The sequence below is a fragment of the Notamacropus eugenii genome, chromosome 1, assembly GCF_028372415.1.
Source record: "Notamacropus eugenii isolate mMacEug1 chromosome 1, mMacEug1.pri_v2, whole genome shotgun sequence".
Lineage (NCBI taxonomy): Eukaryota > Metazoa > Chordata > Mammalia > Diprotodontia > Macropodidae > Notamacropus > Notamacropus eugenii.
Genome location: NC_092872.1, coordinates 370,959,472 through 370,983,190, shown reverse-complemented (window position 1 = coordinate 370,983,190; position 23,719 = coordinate 370,959,472). Strand labels below are relative to the sequence as shown.

General features: G+C 38.5%; 1 protein-coding gene across 7 annotated transcripts in view; it reads left to right on the top strand.

Annotated features, from left to right (window-relative positions):
* Positions 1 to 746: 746 nt before the first annotated feature.
* The window catches only part of NR3C1 (nuclear receptor subfamily 3 group C member 1), a 133,223-nt gene continuing 110,250 nt past the window's right edge, over positions 747 to 23,719 (top strand). For 2 of the 7 annotated variants that reach the window (XM_072630639.1, XM_072630635.1), the window contains exons 1-2: positions 747 to 835; positions 4,893 to 6,071. In XM_072630639.1, the coding sequence (XP_072486740.1) occupies positions 4,906 to 6,071 (1,166 nt within the window). In that variant the 5' untranslated portion in view covers positions 747 to 835; positions 4,893 to 4,905. Of the gene's footprint in view, positions 836 to 1,027; positions 1,411 to 1,833; positions 2,343 to 2,627; positions 2,716 to 4,892; positions 6,072 to 23,719 lie in introns of those variants that run through there. The other 5 variants (XM_072630640.1, XM_072630636.1, XM_072630638.1 and 2 more) reach the window with 5 other exon arrangements.

Here is a 23,719-nt window from a genome sequence, read left to right as displayed (position 1 = left end):
GCACCCAGGGTGGAAGACTAGATTCTTTTATCGCTCTCCACTGTGTGTGGCGGGAGCGGACTCCCTGGGAGGGGGAGCAGTATCCCGCTCCACCGGGGAGGGTCTTGGGATGCGGCGGGGGTCTTTGGGCCGTCTCCCCCCTAAACGCCGTTCCGCAATAATTAAACACATGATTCACTTAGACTTTGGGGGGGGGGGGGGGGCACTGTGTAACGGGAACTTGCAATGAGTTTTTGCAGAGACTTGAAAAGATTTTCGGTCGGGGCCCCGGCGAGGGGAGGAGGGACGCGAGAGGAGCGAGGAAGGGGAAGGGTCAGTCGTTGGCGACGTGCGAGGTCTAGCAGATGTCACAACCGAAATTGAGGGGAGGGGCCCCGGCTCGCCATTTGGGCCGGGGCTGGGGCTGGGGTTGAAGAGGAGGTTAGATGTGGGTTCTGTGCGTAAGAGGTGCAAGGGCCCTGCCGTTCTCGGTGCAAGTCACTGTTCCACATGCAAATCCCCCACACCCCCTCTTTCCACTCCAAAAGTGCAGCGTGCTGGAGGGTGGGTGTTTTTTTTTCATTTGGCCTTAACTTCCTTTAAGTGAGAGCGATGGGAGGGGTGGAGGTTGAACTTGGCAGGCGACGCCTCTTCTCTTGCTGCTGCTGCTGCCGCCGCCGCTGCGGCTCCAACTCGACTCGGGTGGGGGACCAGAGAGAGGGAGGGTGGGTTTGGCTTTGCAACTTCTCATAGCGCCAGAGCACGGTGGTGGGGGAGCGGCGGCTGCAGACTTCGCTACACAGACGATGCGTGGGTGGGGGGACCCTTCATGCATGCAACTCCCTCGGGGCCACATGTACGTATGCTATTTCTCCCCCCCTTAAATGTTCGCCCGAGGGCGTGTCTGTCGCTCAAGTCTGAGAGATAGACTTGTGCACCGCACCGCGCCCCCTTCCCTGCCTCCTCCTTCCCCAACCCTAAATGCGTGGCTTGGGGGCTGCTCGTTACCGCTACCCCTTCCCTCCTCCGTGCCGGTCCCGAACTGTCTGCCTTTCTAGGCTTCTGTTCCTAAGACACTCCAAGTATCTGGTGCTGGCCGTGGCCGGACCACCCCCGCCTAGTTGTCCCTTGGAGACAGCCGTCGCCCTGCCCGGCCCCGTGTCCCAGGCCTCTGGACTTTGTGCACTAGTCACTCTCCCCCACCCTCCGCGCCCCGCCAGCCCAGTTCCCTCGGAGTGGACAGCGGGCCTCGCCGGTCCTCTGTCACATGCATCACCCACCGGGTATTCTTCGTCATCCCCGTCATCAGAATTGATCTTCCAAGTCAGCTCAGCCTGGAGAAATGGAGTAGGGTGGGGGCGGGAAGGAAGGGAGAAAAGAAACTACACAAACTAAGCTTCCCTGCTTCCTCTCCCTCCCCAGAAAGCCCAGGTTTGTCGCCGCCGCATTTATTTTTATTTTTGATTTTCCTTTGGGGATGAAGGACAGACGGGTGAGGGGGTGGGGAGGACTCTGCGCGTGCAGGGACTGGGGTTGAAATGCGGTAATCATTGCTTAGCTGCTGCCATCGGAGCTGCAGGGAGGTAAGCCTGTAGGTGGGGGCCGGGGGGGTAGGAGTGGGGGCGCAGTGTACATGGGAGGTAGTGGGAGTAAGTTACTGCCGGAGGAAGAAGAATAGGAGGCGGCGGCTGGCGGGCTGCACTGAGTTCGAGGGGCTTGGGGAGCTGAGCGTGCGATTGCAATTGCTCGCAATCACCAACAGGTTGCATCGTTCCCCGCTTGCTGCTGCCCCTCAGGCTTCGTACTCTCTGGGAGCGGCGAAATATGTGAGTGTGTGTGTGTGCGTGTGTGCATGTGCGTGTGTGTATGTGGATGTGGCGCCGCCTCCTCCCTCCCCCCCCCCCGCCCCCAACGCGGTGTAGCTCTCCTTCTCTCTCCACAACCAGGCAGCCCTTTCCCGTGTCCTCCCTCCCCTTCTCCTCCTCCTCCTCTTAGTCCTCCTCCTCCTCCTCCATTTTGCTAGCTGTCTGTGACTAGAGCCCGAGTCACCGCCCGCCTGTCGGGGACGGCTGAAAGTGGGTGTAAGAAGGAGAAGAGGGGTGGGAGGGCTCCGGGGAGAAGAAACGTACCAATAAACAACAGTCCTGAAGACCCGAAGAGGGGCCGAGGGCTGTTCTTGGCGGTGCGGGAAAGGGGCAAGACTTTTTAAATAGGGGTTCTCCCCTTTTCCCCCTATGGAAAAGGGGGCGGCTGTTAACTTCCTTTTTTTAGAAAAACATTTTTTCCTCCTTTCACGCGCTAAGTTGTTTATTTTCGCGGTGGGAGCTGTGGAAGGTGGCGGGAGAAGCGGACCCCTGGATGAGGTAAGAGGCAGATGGAGGAAAGAGGGGGGGTACGGGTGCTTGCTACCTCTGCCCCCCCTCCCCCCAAAGCCCTGAGAGTCTTTCTTGGCAAGGCACGGAGTCCTAGGGGGCGGCTTTGAATCTTGCAAACTTTTATTAACGGGGGAGGGGGCAATGGGGAGGGGTTGAGTAGGGAGATTTGACAGTGACGAAAGGACAGAAAAAGGGTGACAGTGCTTCATCCCTCCCCCTCGCCACCCCCTGCCATGCCCGGGTACGTAGGGTGGACGGGAGGAAGCTGAGCTTGTACTTTCGGACCAGGAGGCTGAAATAATGCCCCTCTGCGAGGGCTCCGAGCTCCGTGGCGGGGAAGTCGGGGGCCCCAAGACTCCAGGTTGAGTTAATACCGTACTAGGAAAGCCGCAATACTTTTTTTTCTCTCTCTCTCTGCCACCCCTTATTTTTCTTCCTTGAGGGCTGATATCTATTTTTATTCTAAACGCGGAAAAAGCGAAATAGCGCCTTTACTCTTTTCTCTCCCGAAAATGTTAACTGTTGCCTAGGATTGATTAGAATTTCCGTCGAGGCTACGACGTGTCGCCCTTCTGAGCATGGGTGGATTTTTTTTCGGGGACGAAAGGGGCTGACAGCCTGGAAGTTGTAGACTTCTTTAAGGGGCTGGTGTTATCTTGCAGAAGTGGGCGTGTCGGAGAAAGAGCTCAACAGGTCTCGACACATTTCTAGACACTTGGCGCTTTTGTGGGGGTTTCTTCCTTCTAATTAGATAATGAATGATTCCCCCCCCCCCTTTTTTTCGCCGTGGTTAAATGCGGTGGGACGGTCTTGAAAACCGACCTTTCCTTTAGTTGTCGTGTAGCCGGAGGTTTTTGACGGACTGTGGTTTTGATGTTTGTATTTCGGTTGTAAACGTGCTAATTGACGTTCTGTTATGCCACTTTAGACATTTGGGTATTGTTCGTAATGGCCGGTTAATGTTGCAGAATCATTTGCAACTTTAAACTAGGAAGAGTGTTGCTTGAGGGACCGTTTTGTCTTTTGTCCCCCACCCTCACCCCCCCTCCGCCGAACTGGGTATTGTTTTGGTTTCGTGTTTGAAGGCAGCTGTCAGGAAAGCCGTGGAAATTCATTAGACTCCATTTGATACCTTGTATGTGTTTAGAGATCATTATCAAGTAAACGTAGCGGAGGGACCAGGCGGGTAAACCATATGCACTACAGATTTGTTATTTGCAGCACCCTACCCCACCCACCTTCAGCCCCTCTCCCACTCCTACTCCCCAGCGGCCCTACTTCGAAGCCAACAATCAAGTTTATGTTTTTTAACTTCTTCCTACAGGGAAGTTTTCTCTTATTGAACTGGATTAGATCGTCCTAAATATTCATGTCAGTCGTTTCGAACCTTTCAGATCGTTTTGATTATTAAATGTATTCTCAATTTAGTCCTTTCACTGAAGGCATGGTTTTCTAATAGACAACCAAATGGGATATTTTGGGATTTTAATGGCATGGGTGAAGGCTTGGAATCCAGTGAGTTTTATTTATTGTGGATTTTTTTTTTTATGGCTCTTCAGTTCCAATCAGATTGTCTGGATTTCTGTTTTTCTTTCATGGTTTTATTTCTCTTTTCAGTACTGTGTTCAAAAGGGGAGGGGGGGGGAAATGCAGTAAGCTAAGAATGGGGCATACTAATGGTTACAGATGACTATATATAGATATATAATGTAACATATATAGACAGTATCCTGTACTATCAACATGAATCAATGATAAGCTTATATTTGCATTTCAAATAAGTCCAAATTTTTGTTAGAAACAGTAACATTCTAGTTTATCCTTCCATATTTAAACTGTTATTAGCTAATATTAAGCCAGGCTTGTTTTTCATTGTGAATATCTAAGACTGAATTAGTTCATTTTACCACCCAGCCAGAATAATAGAGTTCAGAAAAAGGGAATGTTTCCCCTTATCTAGGAGATTGACAGACTGGCAGTGCTGGTTTATTGAAATAGAGTAGAGGGTTTCCTTGCAGGTAGTGGTATGATAGGTAATGGGTATAGATGGAGAACTGCAGTTGGGAAATTTAGGGAGTAAGTAGCAGCATTCTGGTGCCGTATTTGCTGTTGCACTATTGATTAAAAAGTGATGGATCCTGATAGGTTTTAGTTATTTTCCCACCTTTCATAATACAATGATATATAATCTAATAAGCTTCAAAAATAATAATTTTTAACTATTAATCACAGGCATCGTTGTGCATTATATTTTTACACCAATGGTCAAATGAATGGCAAAGCATCATCTCCTAATTTTGCTGTTAGGTTTGCAGGTGGTCTGCAGTATATAGAATGGTACATTTAATGAAGCAGAGGAAAAGCTATTATAATAACTCTGGAAAGAGAGAAACTACCCCTTCTGGTGATGGGGAGTAAGATTAGTAGAACCCATACGTGTTGAGCTTCTGTCATATTACGAATCTAATCCTATCACTGAAATGCTGATGTGAATGTATTTGTGGCTTATTTAGTTATGGTGTATATGTTCTTTTTTAGCTGGTATTAACTGATGGACTCAAAGGAATCATTAAGTCCCTCCCTTGGAGAAGAAACCCCCAAAAGTATACATGGTCGAAGCAGAGGAAATGTAATGGACTTTTATAAAACGATAAGGGGTGGAGCTACTGTGAAGATTCCTGCACCTTCATCCTCATTGGCTGCTACTTCTCAGTCAGACTCTAAGCAGCAACCTCTTTTGGGTGACTATTCTAAAGGATCAACAAGCAGTGCACAGCAGGCAGACCTCTCCAAGGCGGTCTCACTCTCAATGGGACTCTACATGGGTGATACAGATTCAAAAGTGATGGGAAACGATCTGGTATTTCCCCAACAGGGCCAAATTGGTGTTTCTTCTGGTGAAACAGATTTTAGGCTTCTTGAAGAGAGCATCGCAAACCTCAGTAAATCATCCAGGGTGCCCCAAAGTCCCAAGAGTTCAGCATCTTCTGCTACAGACAATGAATTTCCAACAACATCTAATTTCGATAAAGCTTTAGAAAAGCCGACTTTAAAAAAGGGCCTGACTGGCACTAATGATGGCAATGCAAAATTGTATACTGAAGACCAAAGTACCTTTGATATTTTACATGATTTGGAATTGTCCTCTGGGTCCCCAAGTAAGGAAGCAAATGAGAGCCCTTGGAGATTAGACCCCTTGTTAGAAGAAAACTGTTTGCTTTCTCCTTTGGCAACAGATGAGTCATTTCTTTTAGAAGAAAATGTAGATGAAGACTGCAAACCTCTTATTTTGCCGGACACTAAGCCTAAAATTACTGAGCAGGGGGGTCTGATTTTGCCCAGTTCTAATATGCCATTGCCTCAAGTGAAAACAGAAAAGGAAGATTTTATTGAACTTTGTACTCCTGGGGTAATTAAACAGGAGAAACTGGGCCCAGTTTACTGTCAAGGAAGTTTTTCTGGGGCAAATGTAATTGGTAACAAGATGTCTGCCATTTCTGTTCATGGTGTGAGTACCTCAGGGGGACAGATGTACCACTACGACTTGAATACTTCGTCCCTTTCTCAGCAGCAGGATCACAAGCCTGTATTTAATGTCATTCCACCCATTTCTGTTGGTTCAGAAAGTTGGAATAGGTGCCAGGGAGATGACAACTTGACTTCCTTGGGAACTCTAAATTTCACTAATAGATCTGTTTTTTCTAATGGATATTCAAGGTAAGAGACATACTAATATTTTCTTTTAAAAGAGTCGGTCTGAGACCATTTGCTATGTTTTTTTCAATGTGTTCGTTGTCTTTGAACGACCCACATGTTCCCTCAGGTGTGACATAAGGGCAGAGTATAATTGCTTTTGCCCAAATCAAAGCGTCTTCATTATAGTTCGTGCTGAATTAGCTGCCTGTTGCAGGATATATAATTCCATAACAATGTAAATGTACTTCTATATAACATGCTAATGAAAATATCAAGCTTCTATACTTACATATTTATGAATAATATGTTAGTTTATGCTAACAATGTGAAAGGACTGAAGATTTAAAAATTAGAGTCAACCGGGAGTCTTGCTGGTCATCCAGAGTGTTTGTTGCAGAACTTGTTTATGTTTCCATTTATTGAATTTTGGTAGTATATGGTAGCCACGGTACAGAATACTAAATAAGACCTGGTTCTTGCCCACAGGACTCAGAATGTAAATGAAATAAGAAACCTCTGATTATCCTTTTTGGGGACTTCTCAGTGTTGCTGAAAATTCTCAAATTTACACTTGAACACAGATTTTGTGGAGCTTATATCCTCAGGATGTCATTTGCTTAGTTCATTCCCTCTTCATTGTCAGGTCATTAAAAGCTTTCTTGATCTTGGGATTTAATATACAACCCTGTTTTCCATATTTTGATAGGAAGCTCTCCGGAAAGCAGTCAGGTCTTCAATCCAAAACAAAAGGCTTTGATTTTTAACCTATTTAGGTTTGGTGGAGAAAGATTGTGAGTCGAAGTCTTTTGACAGTAGAAGATGTTAAGAATAATGTTGGTTCAATTTTCTTTGAATATGATACTGTATCATATTTCCCTGTAAATATTAATATTGTTTAGTAGTCTTGTTTACTTTTTGTTGAGGATTTTATATCTGGTCCACGACCACATTTTACACTGGGTAGATCTTTCCACATTTCTGTAGTGGGAACATTTGTGTTAAGAAAGTTAGATGGAGAATTTTGCAGATTTCTGAAAGATTTGGTCATTGTTTAATTAAGTAAACTAAACTGAACGGTTCTTTGTGTTATTTAAGACTTTCTAATTACATTTTGTTTAAGTAATATTTATTTTTTATTTGGAAGAAAATCATTTATAATCATTATCTTTCATAAAATGTGTTTGGTAAGGGACATTATGCATTTGTATTAGGGAGTAGGCATTTGTGTTTTGCATTTAAAGACTTCTTTTAACCATCTTTATTTATACCTAGAACTTTGGACAATAAAATCTGTGATTGTATATGTTTAACTCTCTGAAAAATAGCTCCTTCATTAATTTCCAAGTTGAACAGCTATAACACTATTAGATTGCTTTATAAAATACGTAACCATGCCATGGAAAATACTGTGTTTTATGAAACACTTGAGGATTTTCAGAGCATTTTGTGCTCATAATTATAAGCCCTATCATTTTGCTTTCATTTTCCTTGCCCAGATATTAAATATATGAAACAAGATACATCATTTTGCATTCTGTGTGAATGCAGCAGATATATACAAAAAAAAGTTTTAAGTGAACACACCCTTAAATGGCCGAATTACGAATTCATAGCACTTTGTAACTCTCTAACTATACACATTCTTAATGGATTGTCAACACAACCCTGAGAGCTAAGAAAAGGGAGTATTACTGTCTTGTTCCTTCAGTGACCTGGGGCATTCCTTCTGTCAGTTTCCTCCTCTGTAAAAGGAGGGAGTTGGACTAGGTCCTCTCTAAGGCCCTTGTTAGCTCTCAACCTTCTGTGAATCTACTTGATGTGATTATTTTTGTTTACTGCTCTTCAGTGTTTCAAGTTAAACTGATGATGGGTTGGGCAACTTCCTTTGTTAACTTTTCTTTGGAAATTTTATACATTATGGCATCAACTTAGTTGGAATTGGGGAACTAGAATTACCCAGAAGAGAAATTCACTCAGATAAATTGAAACAATGTTTCTTTTCAGTTTCAATGTTTCTTTGATTCAGATTGAATCAATCTATTGTTTTCAAGTGAGCAACATTGATATGACTCAAAATGGTTGCTTTTCTACTGTTCTTTTATATTACTGGGTTCTAGCTAAACATTAGTCTTGATCATGGGCCCTTAGAGAACAATTTAAAGCTAATTTTGAGGTGACAGCTGCATACTGCCTTTATGTGTGACAATACTTATCCCTAATATGTTCATTGCAAATGTGAAAAGACTTAAAAGGAAAAAAAATCTGCTAGTTCAATTTTTAAGTCTTTTTTAACTTGGCTTTTTCTGGGTAATAGACATTTTAGCTATATACTACACTTTTAGAAATTCTTTAAAATTTGTGTCTAAAACATTGAGTGATCAAAAATAAGTACTTAGCATTGGTGCTGTAGTTTAAAGAAGAAACACCTTGCTTAATTAAGCTTTAGAGTCAAATGTACTGATAGTCAAACGATAAAAGTTCTGGACCTCATTCTGCCCAGGTCAACGTAAGAAAAATAAGTTAGAAGGTTCCAAATTAATCTATTTTTAAATGTGAAAAGTCCACATGCAACATAATCATTACATTGATAGGAAGATATTGACTTATGACTGCCTTTTCAGAATTTTTTTTGCCTTTAGTGTTGAAACTATGTTGTAAAGAGAACTGGATTGTTCAGGTTAACTTATTTTATTTGTTTTGATTTTGCAATATTCTTAAGACTAATTCATATTGACTGTTTTAAAGGACTAAAATAGGAGGAAACACAAGAGAAATATCAACTTTGGAGTTCAGTGTGCGGTTTAGGATTCTAGAGAGGGGGAAGAAGGCAAGTCTGGTAGCTTGCTAGCACTTCTGTTGACTACTGGATTCTTAACTTCATGAGATGGAAGAGAGAGAATACTGATGATCTTTAGGTGTCATGGATGTAAAAGCTCGAGTGATGAAAATCCATGTCCATGTTGCCTATTAGCATAGTGCTGCATAGATGTCAAAAAATTCAGTTTGAGGTTTTGTAGGAGGAAATGTGTTAGTGACAAGGGGAAGGATTCTTTTTGAAATCATTGTTTAATGTCATTCTTAATGGAAACTTTTCTAGTGAGTAATGAGTAAAATTAAAAACTATTTCTCTTCTTTCTTTCCTACCTTACTTCCTCTCTCCCTTCCTTCCCATCTTCCTTCCCTCCTTCTTTCCTTCCTTCCCATCTTCCTACTCCCCTTTCCTTCCATCCCTCTTTCTTTCCTTCCTTCCTATTTTTCCTTGACACTGTTACAATTTCTTCTTGGTATTGGTTGCTTCTATGCCTTTCAGGATTAATTTATTCTGTGAAAGTCAGTCATGTAGTAAGATTGCATATATTGAAAGATTGCTTATTTGGTTTTGGTTCTTTTAATGTTGTAGTTATTAAGAAGATATTGAGAGAATTATAGTGTATGTACATAGTTTAATACAAAGTATATTTTCATTGTTCCTTTGTGGTCTACTCTTCCTTCATTTGAAAACAGAAAAGGGCCATATGTTTTATAAGAGTCAGGGAAATGGTTTTTCTTAGGAAAACTTCCCTGACAAAGCTTCTTTACATCATTGAGCTATCTAAATACGTTAAGATTGGGTACCTTTAGAATACAAATGTTAAGACTTGCTTATAGAAATTAATAGATACCCTTGAAATTTCTTCCCATAATATTCTTGGAATACTCAGTTTCATATTTATAATTGATAAACTAATTTAAATTTATTGTTGTTGTTGTGCTGTCACATAACTACTGTCTGAGACCAGATTTGAAGCCACCAAGATAAGTATGTCTTCCAGATTCCAAGCCCAGCACTCCATCTACTGTGCCAGCTAGCTGCTAACTTTAAATTTAGATTTTGTTTATATTACAGCCTTGAGACCCTGGTCAAGTCACTTAACCTCTGGTCCTGAGTTTCCTCATCTATGAAATGAGGAATCTGGACTTGACCTTTAAGGCCCTGTTCCAATTCTAAAGCAATGATTGATCCTATGATGCTATAACTGGACTAGATAGCTGGATTATTTTGTGCTTTATCTGCTGCAGAATGTGAGACCTGCCCATAGAAATTTTTTGAATGATTTATACTGAAATTTACTTTGTGAACTAATATGTTGATAAAAATGACAGCAGGAATCTTTGTAATTTTGGTCAGAAAGAGTCTTAAATTTGGATATTTGACTTTAGCGTGAAAGACTTAGACATGAAAGTATGAGCATTGACATTAATTGATGGATTATATAAGCCTGGATTTATCCCTTAACCTCTAAGTGACAGAAGAAGCCCAGTTATGTTAGTAAATACAATATCTACATGAGATTTGGAATAAACCCAGTGAGCACTTTTGAACAGTATATGAATACTTTTTCTTCTCTTTAATAATTAGGTCATGATGGCTTGCCTTAATAGGAGATAACCTTGATATGTGTATTTATAAAACTTAAATATGTGACATATATGCATATAAATGTTTCCTTGAATTTGATCTCTGTGTACATTTTAGTGCTAAAGTAATTTGGCATGCCATTTCTCAGATTTTTTTTCAATACGCATTAAAATATTTTGAGGTGAAGGAAGCAAATTTTATTCCACATTATCTTCTTAAAGAGCAAACAAGCAAAATATACTTTTCTTAAGCAGAATTTAATATACTACTATAGTATATATGTCTATATATACATGCAGAAATACACATATATAACTTTGAGATACACGTACATTATTGGAATGTGTTGAATAGGCAAAGTGATATTTGATATAGTGCTGAATATCACTTGCTTCCCTTAGGATAACCATAAAACTTCATGAATAAATGAACTCTGATAGTATATTTGTGTGAAGTGAGAATTAATTATAATAATAATTATAAGCCAAACTAATGGGTAGAGGGGAATAGGTTTTATTCATCACATAAAGATTTTTCAATAAATATTTCCTTTCAGTTTATATCTGAAAAGAGCAATTCTATATTTTCATAGGCGATTTTAAGAAATCATACATAATAAGCTTATTTAAGTACCTACAGGTTCAAGTTCTCTTATTCTTTTCTACCCTAGCTTCTATTTCTACATCACATGTTTTATAGAAAATTAAAATTCTCCTGTTTTAAAAATGCCATTTAAAAAGAGAAATCTTTAACATTCTGTATCCTTTTTCTTTGAGTTTGGTTTGTGTTTATTTCAGTCCTAAGGTAATTTGGTGTATAACTTACTAGAATGTAATTTTTTCCAGTGTGTATTAAGATATTTTGGGGGGCAGGAGAGTGGATTTTTTCCATTTCAGTCTTAGAGTAGTAAAGATGAGAAATCCAACCCCAAAATACTTTTATCTATTTAAAGAACAAGCAACGTACACTTTTTTGATGCAAATATTAATATATGATTACTGTAATTTTTTGGATGTTTTATTAATAGGATTTCCCTAAGGATTTTTAAGTTAACATGGGGAAGAGTAGAAGGGACAGTGTAGAATGGTGGCAGATTGCCAAAATTAAGATAAATTTAGCAAAGTGAAAACAGTTCCTGAATCAGCAGTATCTACAACCAATGGAAAGAAACTTGCTGCAGGACAAGACTTTTTACATAAGGAAATTGATGTACAGTAGGTAGAAGGGGAGTGAGAAAAGAGGTGGATGAGGATTTTGGTTTGGCCATTGCTAAGTCGAAATCAAAATTAATAGTGATTCTGAAACCTGTAATTGGATGTTTTCTTAAAGGATGGGATTGTTGTATTTAAATCCTTTTAAAATATTTCTGCTAAGATTGTTTTTATTTGTTCCATATTTATTGAGCCTGTTGTCTTAGAAAACAAAATATAATGGGATTTTTAAAAGAACATAATTAAAATGGGAGAAATTCCACTCCTTAGTTAAATTAATTTCTTTGTATAACTGTTGTGTTGCTTTCCAGTTAATAGGAAAGTAAATTCTTTTATAATGGTATTGATATAGGATAAATTATGGTTTCTAAAAGCATTAGATACTAATTTAATTAACCTATTTAAATATATGGCTATAGTCCTTACATTCAATGATCTTGTATGAAAGTGTGTCATCCCTTAATTTTACCATTGTGTCAGTTTAAATATTAATGACTTAATGTGTATTGTTGAGTGTACTACTTTAAAAAACAGGGTTAATTTTCATCTTTTTCAGTGCTGTTAACCTTAATTCTGTTTTTTAAAAATTTAGTGTGTCAGGGATTAGAGGTGTCTACATTACAGCTTGTGGTTGCTTAATAGTGAAAACAGATCTTATTTTATACTTGTTCCATGTGCACTCCAGTGGTCTAAAATTTTACATAGAGGCAAATGGAAAATCTAATGATCTGGTTCATTTTATGTGCTTAGTATATTTTCTTACCTTGAATTTTCATTTTCAGGAATGTAGTAGCTCCTTTTATTAAAAAGCTAGCCTTTATTCCAGTTGATTTCATAATACGCAACAGTAATATTTGACAATGGCTATTATGAAAGTTTATTTGGTAGCCAGGTTTTGAAAGCTATTGTGAAATGGCATCCAATTTAGCAAGTAATTTATTTCATGTTGGTTGGAGTAGTTCAGTGACTTATGACCTTATGGTTATCATATGATGATCATTACAGCTGTGTCAGTTGAACAAATTTCAGTTTTTGTTTTTGTTTTTAATTAGGAGAGGAAAAAGGATTCCACAATTTTAGGTATTTCAGATTGTAGCCGCGTAGGTTTGTTTTGCTTCTTCCTTTCCCCCTCCCTACCCAGGAATATGCCTCCCATTATTTTTTCCAACTCTTTGAAAATCTTCATCACCAAATCTCAAGAATATAAAGAATCAATATCAAGAATTCATTATTGCTGAGAGAGAAATTTTTTTGATTCAGAAAAAGAGGAAACAAAGCAGTATACATGGATAATAAAAAAAAAAAGTGGGAGGTGAAATACTTCCAAGGACCCATGGTTTCACCAGTGTGGGTACTCTCTCCATTGGTGATGATGACAATGCAGCAGTGCCTAGCACTTTGCAGCTATTTAATAAATGCTTGATAGCTTGGTAGATGGTTTTCAATATAGAATGTCAGTATGGCTGAATATGTCAGCACCATGTGACCAACATGATCGTGAGCCTCTACAAACTTAACCAGGCTTCTAGTCAGATGATAAGACATATAGTCTACTACAGGCCCATACTTGAAGTCTTTCTTACTTGTTAAAGCCTGTCAGAGCTTGTTCTCTGCTGGTATATTCTTTTTGAGAACCCAGGGTCACCTCCACACCCTGGTGAAGCATTGTAGTAGAACTTGGCTGGAGGTGACCCTGGGTTCTTAAAAAGTATGCCAGTTGGAATGCAAGGGACTGAAATGCATTTTTAAATTTAGCATTACAGAGGGTCAGCTACCTCTTCAGCTAGAAATGCCACATATGAGGGTTTCCTAAGTGCTTTGTGAACTGCTGGCAAAGAAGACTGGGGAAGAGGTGAAACAAGAGGAAGAAAAGAAGGAAAAAGCATAGAGAAAAGAATGTAGAAGTTGTTGTCCAAGTTCTGAAGTTTTAGATCTCGCAGACCTACTTAATGTGCAACTATGGTCAAATCTTTTAATTTCTCAACTCTTAAGTTCTTACATTTCAAAGCTGTGAATAATAGTAATATAGATTTTGTTGTGGTACTAGAAAACAGATGTACAACAAGGCTGTTGCTAAGAATCCTTTTTCGCAGAAGGGATTCTTTCACTGGGTCAGGGATTAGACTAAATGATCCCTAAGGGCCCTTTCACCTCTCTGTCTATGCATCTGTAGAATCTTGAATTCTGTAGGAAAACATGAAACATTTCAAAGTCTTTTATAGAAAGAAGTTCTGTAAAGTCTTTGGTATAAAATGAGTTGATGAGTAGGAGGCAGAACTATTTTAGGAACATATGAGAAGACAAGAAGCAGATCCCTTGATCCAGAATTTCTGGTTCTTCAGTCATGTCCAACTCTTCATGATCCCTTTGGGGTTTTCTTAGCAAAAATACTGGAGTGTTTTGCCATTTCCTTTTCCAACTAATTTTGCAGATGAAGAAACTAAAGCAAGCAGAGTTGAGTGACTTGCCCAGGGTCACGCAGCTAGGAAGTGTATGAAACCATATTTGAACCAGGAAGGTCATTCTTCCTGATTGTAGACCCAACACTGTATCCACTGAACCACTTAGCTGCCCCTTGATCAACAAAGCCTTTTAAAAATATTCACCATGATCAGGCATTATTCCAGGCCCTCAAGATACAAAGACAAAAATTCCTTAAAAGAGCTTATATTTGCAAAGGGGAGACAGCAAATACACATACAAATATGTGCAAAATACATACAAAATAGCTACATAGTAATTTGAAGGCAAAGGCACTGAAAGATGTGGGGGGTAGGGAGAGGAGGGGATTTAGGAAATACCTTGTGTAGGGCAAGCTACTTGAGTTGACCTTTGAAGGAGTAGGAGTGAGGAGGGTACGCATTCCAGGCATAGGGGACAGACTGTGCAAAGATTCATGAAGACAGACAATGGAATGTCATATGTGTAAGGTATGGGAAGAAAGGCCAGTTTGGCAGAAATGAAGAATTCATGAAGGGAATAACATATAAGACTGGAAAGGTAGGTTGGAACCATATGTTGAAGATTTTTAAATGCCAGATCCAATGTTTGTATTTGATCCTTGAGGTAATAGAGAGCAACTAGAGTTTATCAAGCAGGGTCCTACCTCTACTTTAGGAATATGATTTTTGGCAGGTGCATGGAGGATGAGTTGGAAAGGGGAAAGACTACTGGCAAGTAGGCAAATAAGAAGGCTACCACCCTGTGATAGTCGAGGTGAGAAGTGCTGAAGCCCTGAACTAGTGTGTTGCCCATGTGGTTGGAGAGAAGTAGACACAGAAAAACTTTGAAGGTAAATTGAGAAGGGTTGGCCTCTGAATGGATATGTGAGGTGAGGGAAAATGAGAAGTTGAGGAAAATTCATTGCAAACTCAGGCAAGGTAGTTAGGTTGCAAAGAGGGGGAGGGGAATTATTTGGATTTGTTGAGCTTGATATGCTTATAGAACATCTAGTTAGAAATGACACTAGGCATTTGGTAATGTGGAACTGAAGTTTAAGAGGGAGATTTGGGCTTAATTTCCTTATCTATTCCTCAGCTTCCTCATCAATTAAAAATGAGATACTAGGTGATATCTAAGAAGTCCCTTTTGGCTCAAAATCCTATGACCCCTTGATTTTTGAACGGAAAAAGAAAAAAATCACGATTGAGTACAGGTTTGCTTCACTGGTCTGAAAGGAATGAAGAGAATATATAGATACTGATATATTAGGAATGAACTGATCACCATCTTTGAAAATAATGTTGTTAGTCTTTTATGTGTAATTCATTATTCTGAGCATCATGGGTTTAAAGCAAGGAGAAATCATGGTTCTTGTTGAAGTATAAAAGTATTAAGAGGAAGCAGAATTTGATGTGATACCATTTCCTTTAATATTTTGGAAAATCTTTTTGTTGATAATAGTAATAAATAAGAGCAGACTTTATGTAGAAGGTTTATTAAAGTACTTCGCATACCTTATATCATTTAAGCCTTACAACAATCTTATGAGATATGTACCTTTGTTATTCCTATTATACAGATGAAAACACTGGGGCTCAGAGAAGGTAAGAATTTAACTTAGGATCACATCCTGACTCCAAGCCTGGCATTCCATCCACAATGCCATACTTCTTCCTTACTAAGTGAGATCTTTCATTTCATCTAGGAAATATAAAAAGTGAAAAAGTGATGTACCAGCTTAGGTAGGTGGCAAGGAGGGGTTAAAGGAGGTGTGAAGCAATCATGTTTCCTTTGTAAATGTTAGAAGGGGAAAAAAGCAAAGGAGATCGTGTCAGCAGATAGAGAAATATCACCAATGTAGACCAAAGTAGAGACTTTATACAGCTTATAAGTAAATCAGTTTTAGGAGACTGACTTGTGGCTCCATCTAAAACATATGTTGACAAAATATGTTCTTTTTGTTGTTGACATTAGTTTTAAGGTTATCTTGAGACTTTGGAATGAATGGGTTTTTTTAAAGTGGTTTTTAGATTAGTCCTAGTTTCACTGAAGAAATTACTTGGTAAGGATGGATAATGAAGAGTTTTGGTGGTAGGAAGGTCATTGTTGCTATTGTACTAAAATGTGAAACGTGGATGTAGGTCAAATGATGGGTTTTTTTTTTCCTGAACTAGAAAGTAGAGAACCCAAGATAGTGGAGAAATGTTATAATGCACAGGTTTTGGGGGTTTTTTTGCATTAAGGTACTTTCTCATAGTAGAAGCTTTCCCCTTAAATTTTTCATTCATGAATGAGCTGGAAAAAATATTTTAGGTATAAATTCATATTTGTTTATCTGAACAGTGAAGTTGCAGTCTGATGGAATTTGCCATGTACTGAAATGTCTGCTTATATTCATTAAATATTCTGAACAAGGAAGTCTTTCTTAGGTGTATTATTGTGATGTCTAGACTTGTAAAGAACACTGGATAGGGAATCTAAAAGCCTGAGTTCAAATTCTGACCTTTCTATCTATCTATGGGATTTTTCCACGTATGTCCAGAGTCCTAAGTTTAAATTGTGAACCTGCCTTCCCCCATCCCACCCAAAGTAAAAATTTTAGAAGTCTCCTTCTTACCTTTTGGTTAATGTCATATAATAATAACTCATAACAGTTCTGTAAGATAGGTAGTACAAGTAATATTGTCATCCCATTTAAAAGATGAGGACCTTGAGCTTCAGTGTACCATGTATGTGACCTTAGTTAAGGTCCTTGGCTTCTCTGGGTCTCACTTTTTTTATTTATAACATGAAATGGTTGGACTAGATGGCAGCTCAAATATTTCATAATCTTACAGTTTTTATCAGTGAATATTGAAATGATTTTCTTAGACAAAATTTACCATTCTGAGTGAGTATAACTTATCCTGACTGAAATCAAAAGGCTAAAAGACTAAAAAATGCCATTCAGTGATCAAGGCTTAAAAACAAAACTTAGGAAAAGTTGGTTTAAATTGGGAAGCTTGAAATACTGGCACATTTTATGGTGCATATTTTTAGGGTGATTTGTGCCATCCTTACTCCCCTATCAATTTTAAATCTTTATTATGCCACCTCTAAACTAATAGGTGGGTGGGATGTGGGAAGGCAGGTTCAGAATTTAAACTTAGGACTCTGCAGATAAGTGGAAAAATCGCATAGATAGAAAGGCCAGAATTTGAACTCAGGCTTTTAGATTCGCTATCCAGTGTTCTTTGCAAGTCTAGACATCATGATAATATGCCTAAGAAAGATTTCCTTGTTCAGAATATTTAATGAATATAAGCAGACATTCAGTACATGATAAATCACAGTAAATTTTACTTTTCATTTAAATTTCAAACCCTATACAGGCTGCAGAAGTGATGCAAATGCATATCAGGAAGAGTTCATGTCGTTGAAAATAAAAGATATGAGCTCGGTTTTCAGAAAGGTCAGTTTATTTGGCAGGAATATTCAAAAGCAAACACCAAAAAAATATTTGGAAGAAAGGAAAGTAAGTGGTAGCTGAAGCAAGAAAATCAAATGAAAACTCTGAAAAATAAATTATTGTAAAATTGGAGGGTGGGGGTGAGAAAAGGACTAAGGACCTTAGAGCCCTGGAAGACATCCAAAGAGGATTGTCACAGAAGAAACTGTAGAACCAGGAGACAATCTCAGAATCTAAAAAAAAGGAGACAATGAACTTTATTCAGTAAAAACTAATAGATGAGAGATAACTGACTTAGGTTCAGATCTGAGTGATTATTTTTGATGCCACTCGTTAAAACAGTTAAAGAATTCTAAAGGGATCCAAGAAAATTAGTGAAAGACAGGGAGGGAAGAAATGAGAATGATTACTGATTAATTGATGCAATGAATAAAAATGGACCGATGGACTGACAACAGTGGATTTTAAGAATCGAAGACTACCTAAAGTTAGAGTAACAAAAGCTTTTGAGAATTAGATTTCAAGGATAAGAATGTCTCTTAAGGAATATACTTGTTATAAGATAGGGACCCCAAATTCTGGTCAGGAAGAAGGTATTAAGAGGTGTAAAGTTGCGGTTTTTCCCTCTAATTTGTCTCTCACATCCATCTTTTTTCCATTCCTAACTGCCAACACCTTAGTTCAGAATCTCATTCTCTTTTTGTCTGGACTATTATAATAACCTCCTAACTGCCTCCTGACTCTTTCTCCATCTCCACCCCCGATACATCCTACACGTTGCATCAGAAAGACATTCCTTAGCGCAGTTCTGATGGTGTCACTGTATTGCTCCAAAAATCTAGCAACTTCCTGCTCCCTATTAAATAAATAGTGCAGTGGATAGAGCTCTGGGCCTGGAATCAGGAAGATGAGTTCAAATCCAAGCTCAGACTGGCTGTGTGACCCTAGTCAAGTCACATAACCCTGTTTGTCTCCATTTTCTCATCTGTAAAATGAGCTGGAGGAGGAAATGACAAGCCACTCCAGCATCTTAGCTGAAGAGTCAAACATAACTGAGAAACAACTAAACAACAGCAAACTCTTTTGCTTCATCCTTTCAATTCCCTCCACAATTTGGCCCCAACCCACTTTTTAAATATTGTCACCCAATACTCAGCCTTATCATCATATCCTTGTCATCATTCTGTGATTTCTCAAACATTCTTTTTCCATCTTCTTGTCTTTGCTTACAAAGTTACCTCTGCCTGAAATGCTCTTCCTCTGGGACTCTACCTGTCTGTTTCTTAACCATTCTTAAAGACCCAGCTCAAATACCCCATCCCCCCCAAAGCGATCCTGGGATCATGCCTTTCTTTGAATACACATAACACCATGTACTTCTCATATTACACTTTTACATTATAACTTGTACTGTAATTATTTGTGTGAAATTCTCATCTACCCTACTAAGTTTCTCAAGGGCATGTTGATCCTTCTCTTCATATCCTTCACATCACTTTGCAAATATGGGATGTTAATGAATGAATGGTGGACCTATTTATTCACTACATCAGTCAGTTAATCAGTAAGCATTTATTAAGTGCCTACTATGTGCAAAGGCCATGGTAGGAACTGGGGATACCCAGACAAAAGCAAAACTGTCCCTGCTCTCAAGGAGCTGACTTTCTATTGGGAAGGTGCAGTATGTACATGTATAAGTCAATGCAAGGTTTATAAATTTATACAAAGTAACTGAGGAGAGAGAGACAGAGAGAGGAAAGAGAAAGGCTGTATGTAGGTAGCAACACGAGCTGTACTTGAAAGGAAGGTAGGAATTCTGTGAGGTCAGGGAAAGAGTATATGTTTTCAGGATTTCTGATATTGGTCTGAAGTTTTGTGATGTTGGTCTGTGGCTTTCCTCATTTGTTTCATCTTTTCAAGGCTTAGGTATAGATACTGTATTTTTCTTAGGAGGAGTCTAATAGAGTGGTTTCCTTCTCAGTTGTTGAGATTAAATTGTGTAACATTAGTATTAATTGTTCCCTTAAAATTGGGGAGAATTCTGCTAATCTCTCAGAGCCAGGAGGGTTGTTTTGTTTTTAATTTATTTTTGGTAGTTCCTTTACAACTACTTCTACTTCATTTTCTGAGATTGGATTATTTAAGGTGTCTATTTGGTCTTCTGTTAGTTGGATAGTTTATATTTTTAAAGATATTCTTTCATTTATTACTTCACTTGGCTTTACTAAACATATAACTGCATAGTAGCTGATGATAAATTCTTTTTAATTCTTCTGTGTATGGGTGTGTGTATGCACGTGATTTTAATTTGTTCATTTGCAGTTTTGTTGATTTGATTTTTTTTGGAGGGAGTTTGCCACTATGTAGGGGAGCCACTTGGGCAGAGGTCTGTATGGTGAACCAGAGAGCAAGTCAGTTTTGCTAAAATGGAGAGGGCAAGAAAAGAGCAAAATGAAATAAGACAAGAAAGGTAGATGGAAGCCATATTATAAAGGGCTTTAAATGCCAAGTTAAGATGATTTTGTGTTTTGTCCTAGAGGAAACAGGAAGCCATTGAAGATTTTTGAGTAGAGGTGTAACACAGTCAGCTTTATCTATGTTTTCTGAATATTAACTAGGCAGCTGTATGGAGGTCAGGTTGGAAAAAGCATAGAATGGTCTTGTCTTCCTGCTTACTACAGTATTAACTTGAAAAGTGGGTGCTTTTAGTTGATTGATAGAGAACCTAACCTCTGATTTTATCAGATTTATATTATAGCATGATACTTGAAGAGGAACTGAGAAATGCATATGTGGTAGATCTTTTGTTGACGTGAGTCCTTTTTTCCCTTGGCAAGTTCCTCTGCTGAGCCCTGCCATTTTTTTTTTTTTTACCACCTTAACCCCCTAAAGCCTACATGGTTAAAGTATTCTAGATCAGAGTCTCCCAATCCAACAAATTTTGCAAACCTTGGGCAACATTTGGGACTTGAGGATATCATTCAGATTCATTAGTTGTATTCACTATATATAACTGTATTTTATCCTATGTCTTCTTTTTTAGGAAGATTATTAACCCTTTGGGAGCCAAAGAATTCTGTTAAAGCCAAAGAATTCTATTGTCAGTATAAGTAGGAAAAATTGTTTCTCAAATCCATAATAAATTAAATCCTTCTTGTATACATGCCGTAATTAAAAGCAGCTGTATTCAGCCTGGACTTGGAGACAGGCATTCAAGTAAATAATTGTTCTTAACCTCAGTGGTTATCATCTGGCCATGCTGGTGTGTAATACCATAGAAACAGACAGATTGAAGCAGTAAACCCAGAAAAGTAGAATTCATGGATCAATTCATACAGTTCATCCTTACCCACAGACATGTGTAAATTGATTGAGAATTTTTGCCTTGCTCTTCTTGCCTGAATGTATATGCATGTGACATTTGTCTAAAATAGCTTATCACATTTGGAACGTCTACTGTTTCAGTTTCGGTTATGATGGAGCCATTTATTAAACCTAACTAGAGAAGCTTGTTTGTAAAGAAAGTACATGAAAAGAAAAAAGAAAAGAAATTTCAGATGTAACAAACCACTTGAAAGTGAATGCTTAGTATTTAAAGTGTCTGGTAAACCAGGTCTTGGTTTTTTTTTTTTAATTAAATGTCCACTCCATGGATTTGATTTGTTGTTTTTTTTATTAAGAATTTATATTTTTATTAAGGTAATATAGGAAATATCCTTTTAACTTGTAAATAAAATCACTAGTAATTGGCCACCCTGAAGAAGTAATGGGAATGCCTTGTGGCTGTGTTTGTGCCATCTTCAGTTAATGAATCTCCTTCATTTTATGTTGTACTGGCTACTTGTGTGCCAGATAGGTATATGGCTTTAGGTCATCTACTGATATGAGTGAGTGAATAATAAAATATTGATTAAGTGTTTATTATGTGCTGAACACTAGCAATACAGATAGAAAAGCAAGACAATCCCAGCTATCAAAGATCTTCAATTCTAATAGGAGGAAACAACAGTATAGGAGATTTTCACATGTCGAAGGGTTTCAGCTGCAAGTCAAAAGGAAAGGCCCAAGTAAACTCTGAATTCTCCTTGTTCTAGCACTATTCCAGGTACCCAATTAAGAGAATAATCTTTTTCCTTCTCTTGGCCTATAAAGAAAATTTCGTCACTCCTCCTATAGACCTAATTATCAGTGAACTGTAGCTGGAAATTAAATGACATTGGAGGTTTATGATAATACATTGAAACGTCCTACTTAATTTGAAAGAGGAGAAATAGTTAGAAAAAGTTCTGACAAAATTGTCAAGGCATTACATTCTGAGATGCCCAAATGTTTGTTCAGAGAACAGTTTAGATAATTAGCATAGTATCTTCAGCATTATTGTGTTTGTTGTTGTTCGGTCATGTCAGACTCTTTGTGATCCCATTGGGGATTTTCTTAGCAAAGATACTGGAGTGGCTTGCCCTTTCCTTCTCCATCTCATTTTATAGATCAAGAAACTGAGACAAACAGGGTAAAGTGACTTGCCCAGGGTCACACAGCTGGTAAGAGCCTGAGGTCGAATTTGAACTCAGGTCTTCCTAACTAGCTCCCCTATTATTGTGTTTAAAGGAACTATATATACTTTACATGCCTTTGTATTTTTGTTTTAATGCACAATTATGTTAATATATATTTATGTGTATATATGTATGTATACAAATATATGCTATGTGTTGAGGTATTTGACTGTCAAGTTATAGTATCATGGTGAGATGACCTAGATATCAACAGTTTCTTAAAGACTTTAAATTTTATTTAGCAGTCATTTATTAAATATATGTCAAATACTGCATTGGGTCCTAGGCATATAAAACTAAAAATGGAATAGTCCCTTATCTGATGGAGCTTATATTCTAAAGGAGACAGAGTTATGGTGAGGAGAGGAGGGTTATGATTGTACATAGACAGATAAGACTATAAAATAAATATACAGTAATTTGATGGGGAGGGGATCGTGGCATCCACATTTGGGAGGGAGGGGTGACTAAGAAAAGGTCTTATGTAGAAGGTGGTGCTTGAACTGTAATCCTTGAAGGGAACTGAGTTTCCAAGCAAATGAGGAGGAAAAGCACTCTAGGCCTATAAGACAGCTGTTCAAAATGGATTATATAATTGTAAATTAAAATACCTAATTTCTGCTCCTTTTTAAAAAATTGCTTTCAATAATGTACAGAAATAAAGGCCCTTTTCACCTGTAAATCCAAGATCCTGTGATCATAAGAATCAGTTATTTAGGACAGTAGGAGAGCTTAGAGATCATCTTAGTCCAGTTGTCATTTTACAGATGAGGAAGTTGAGGCCCAGAGGGGTTGAATGACTTGTCCAAGGTTATTACAGGGAGTGACAGAGTCAGAATTTGAACCCAGATCTGCTGACTCCAAATTTGCCACCACTTTGACTGCATCATGTTCTCCCTAATGATTCTATGATCTGTTACTTTTATTTATTTTCATACCGTGTATATTCCACTAGCTATTACAAGAATTTGTTGCTGTATAAACTTGATGAACTGAGTTCAGAAACAGATATTATTGCTAGAACTTCTAGGCTGAAATAAGCCTGTCACTCACTCTGTGAAAGACTTTAGAGAGACTTTGTTCAAATACACCCACGAAGCTCCTCTGACAGGTCATTTTTAGGCTATTTAATCTTCCTATTGTCCTTTTCCTACTTTGGTCTCTCATTACAGAAATTTCCCATTTTTCTTCAACTTAAAAAAGCCATCAAGTTTTTAAAGTACATAATAATATAAAAGTGTATAAAACATCACATACCAGACAGAGCAGGGTTTTGAAAATCCAGGTGTCTCTGAGTCGCAAACTGACCTCTGTCTCTGGTTTGTCTTTCTGAGGAGTGTTGTTTCATCCTTCTGTTTCTGCTTACTTGTTTATAAAAATGTTCGTTCGTAGAGTTGATTTGAGGAATAGGCAGTTTACTGAACATTTAGGATATTCAAAAATAAGACTGTAACTTAAATAAGAACAATATGCTGAAAGGAAAATTAGCCTGGTAGCTAAAAGTTTGATGCGTTGGAAGGTGGTAAAGTGAGCCACATGGGGAAGATGGAGAGTAGAAAGTAGTCATTGAGCTAGAAGATAGTTACTTTTGAGCTAGTATCTTGAAAATATGT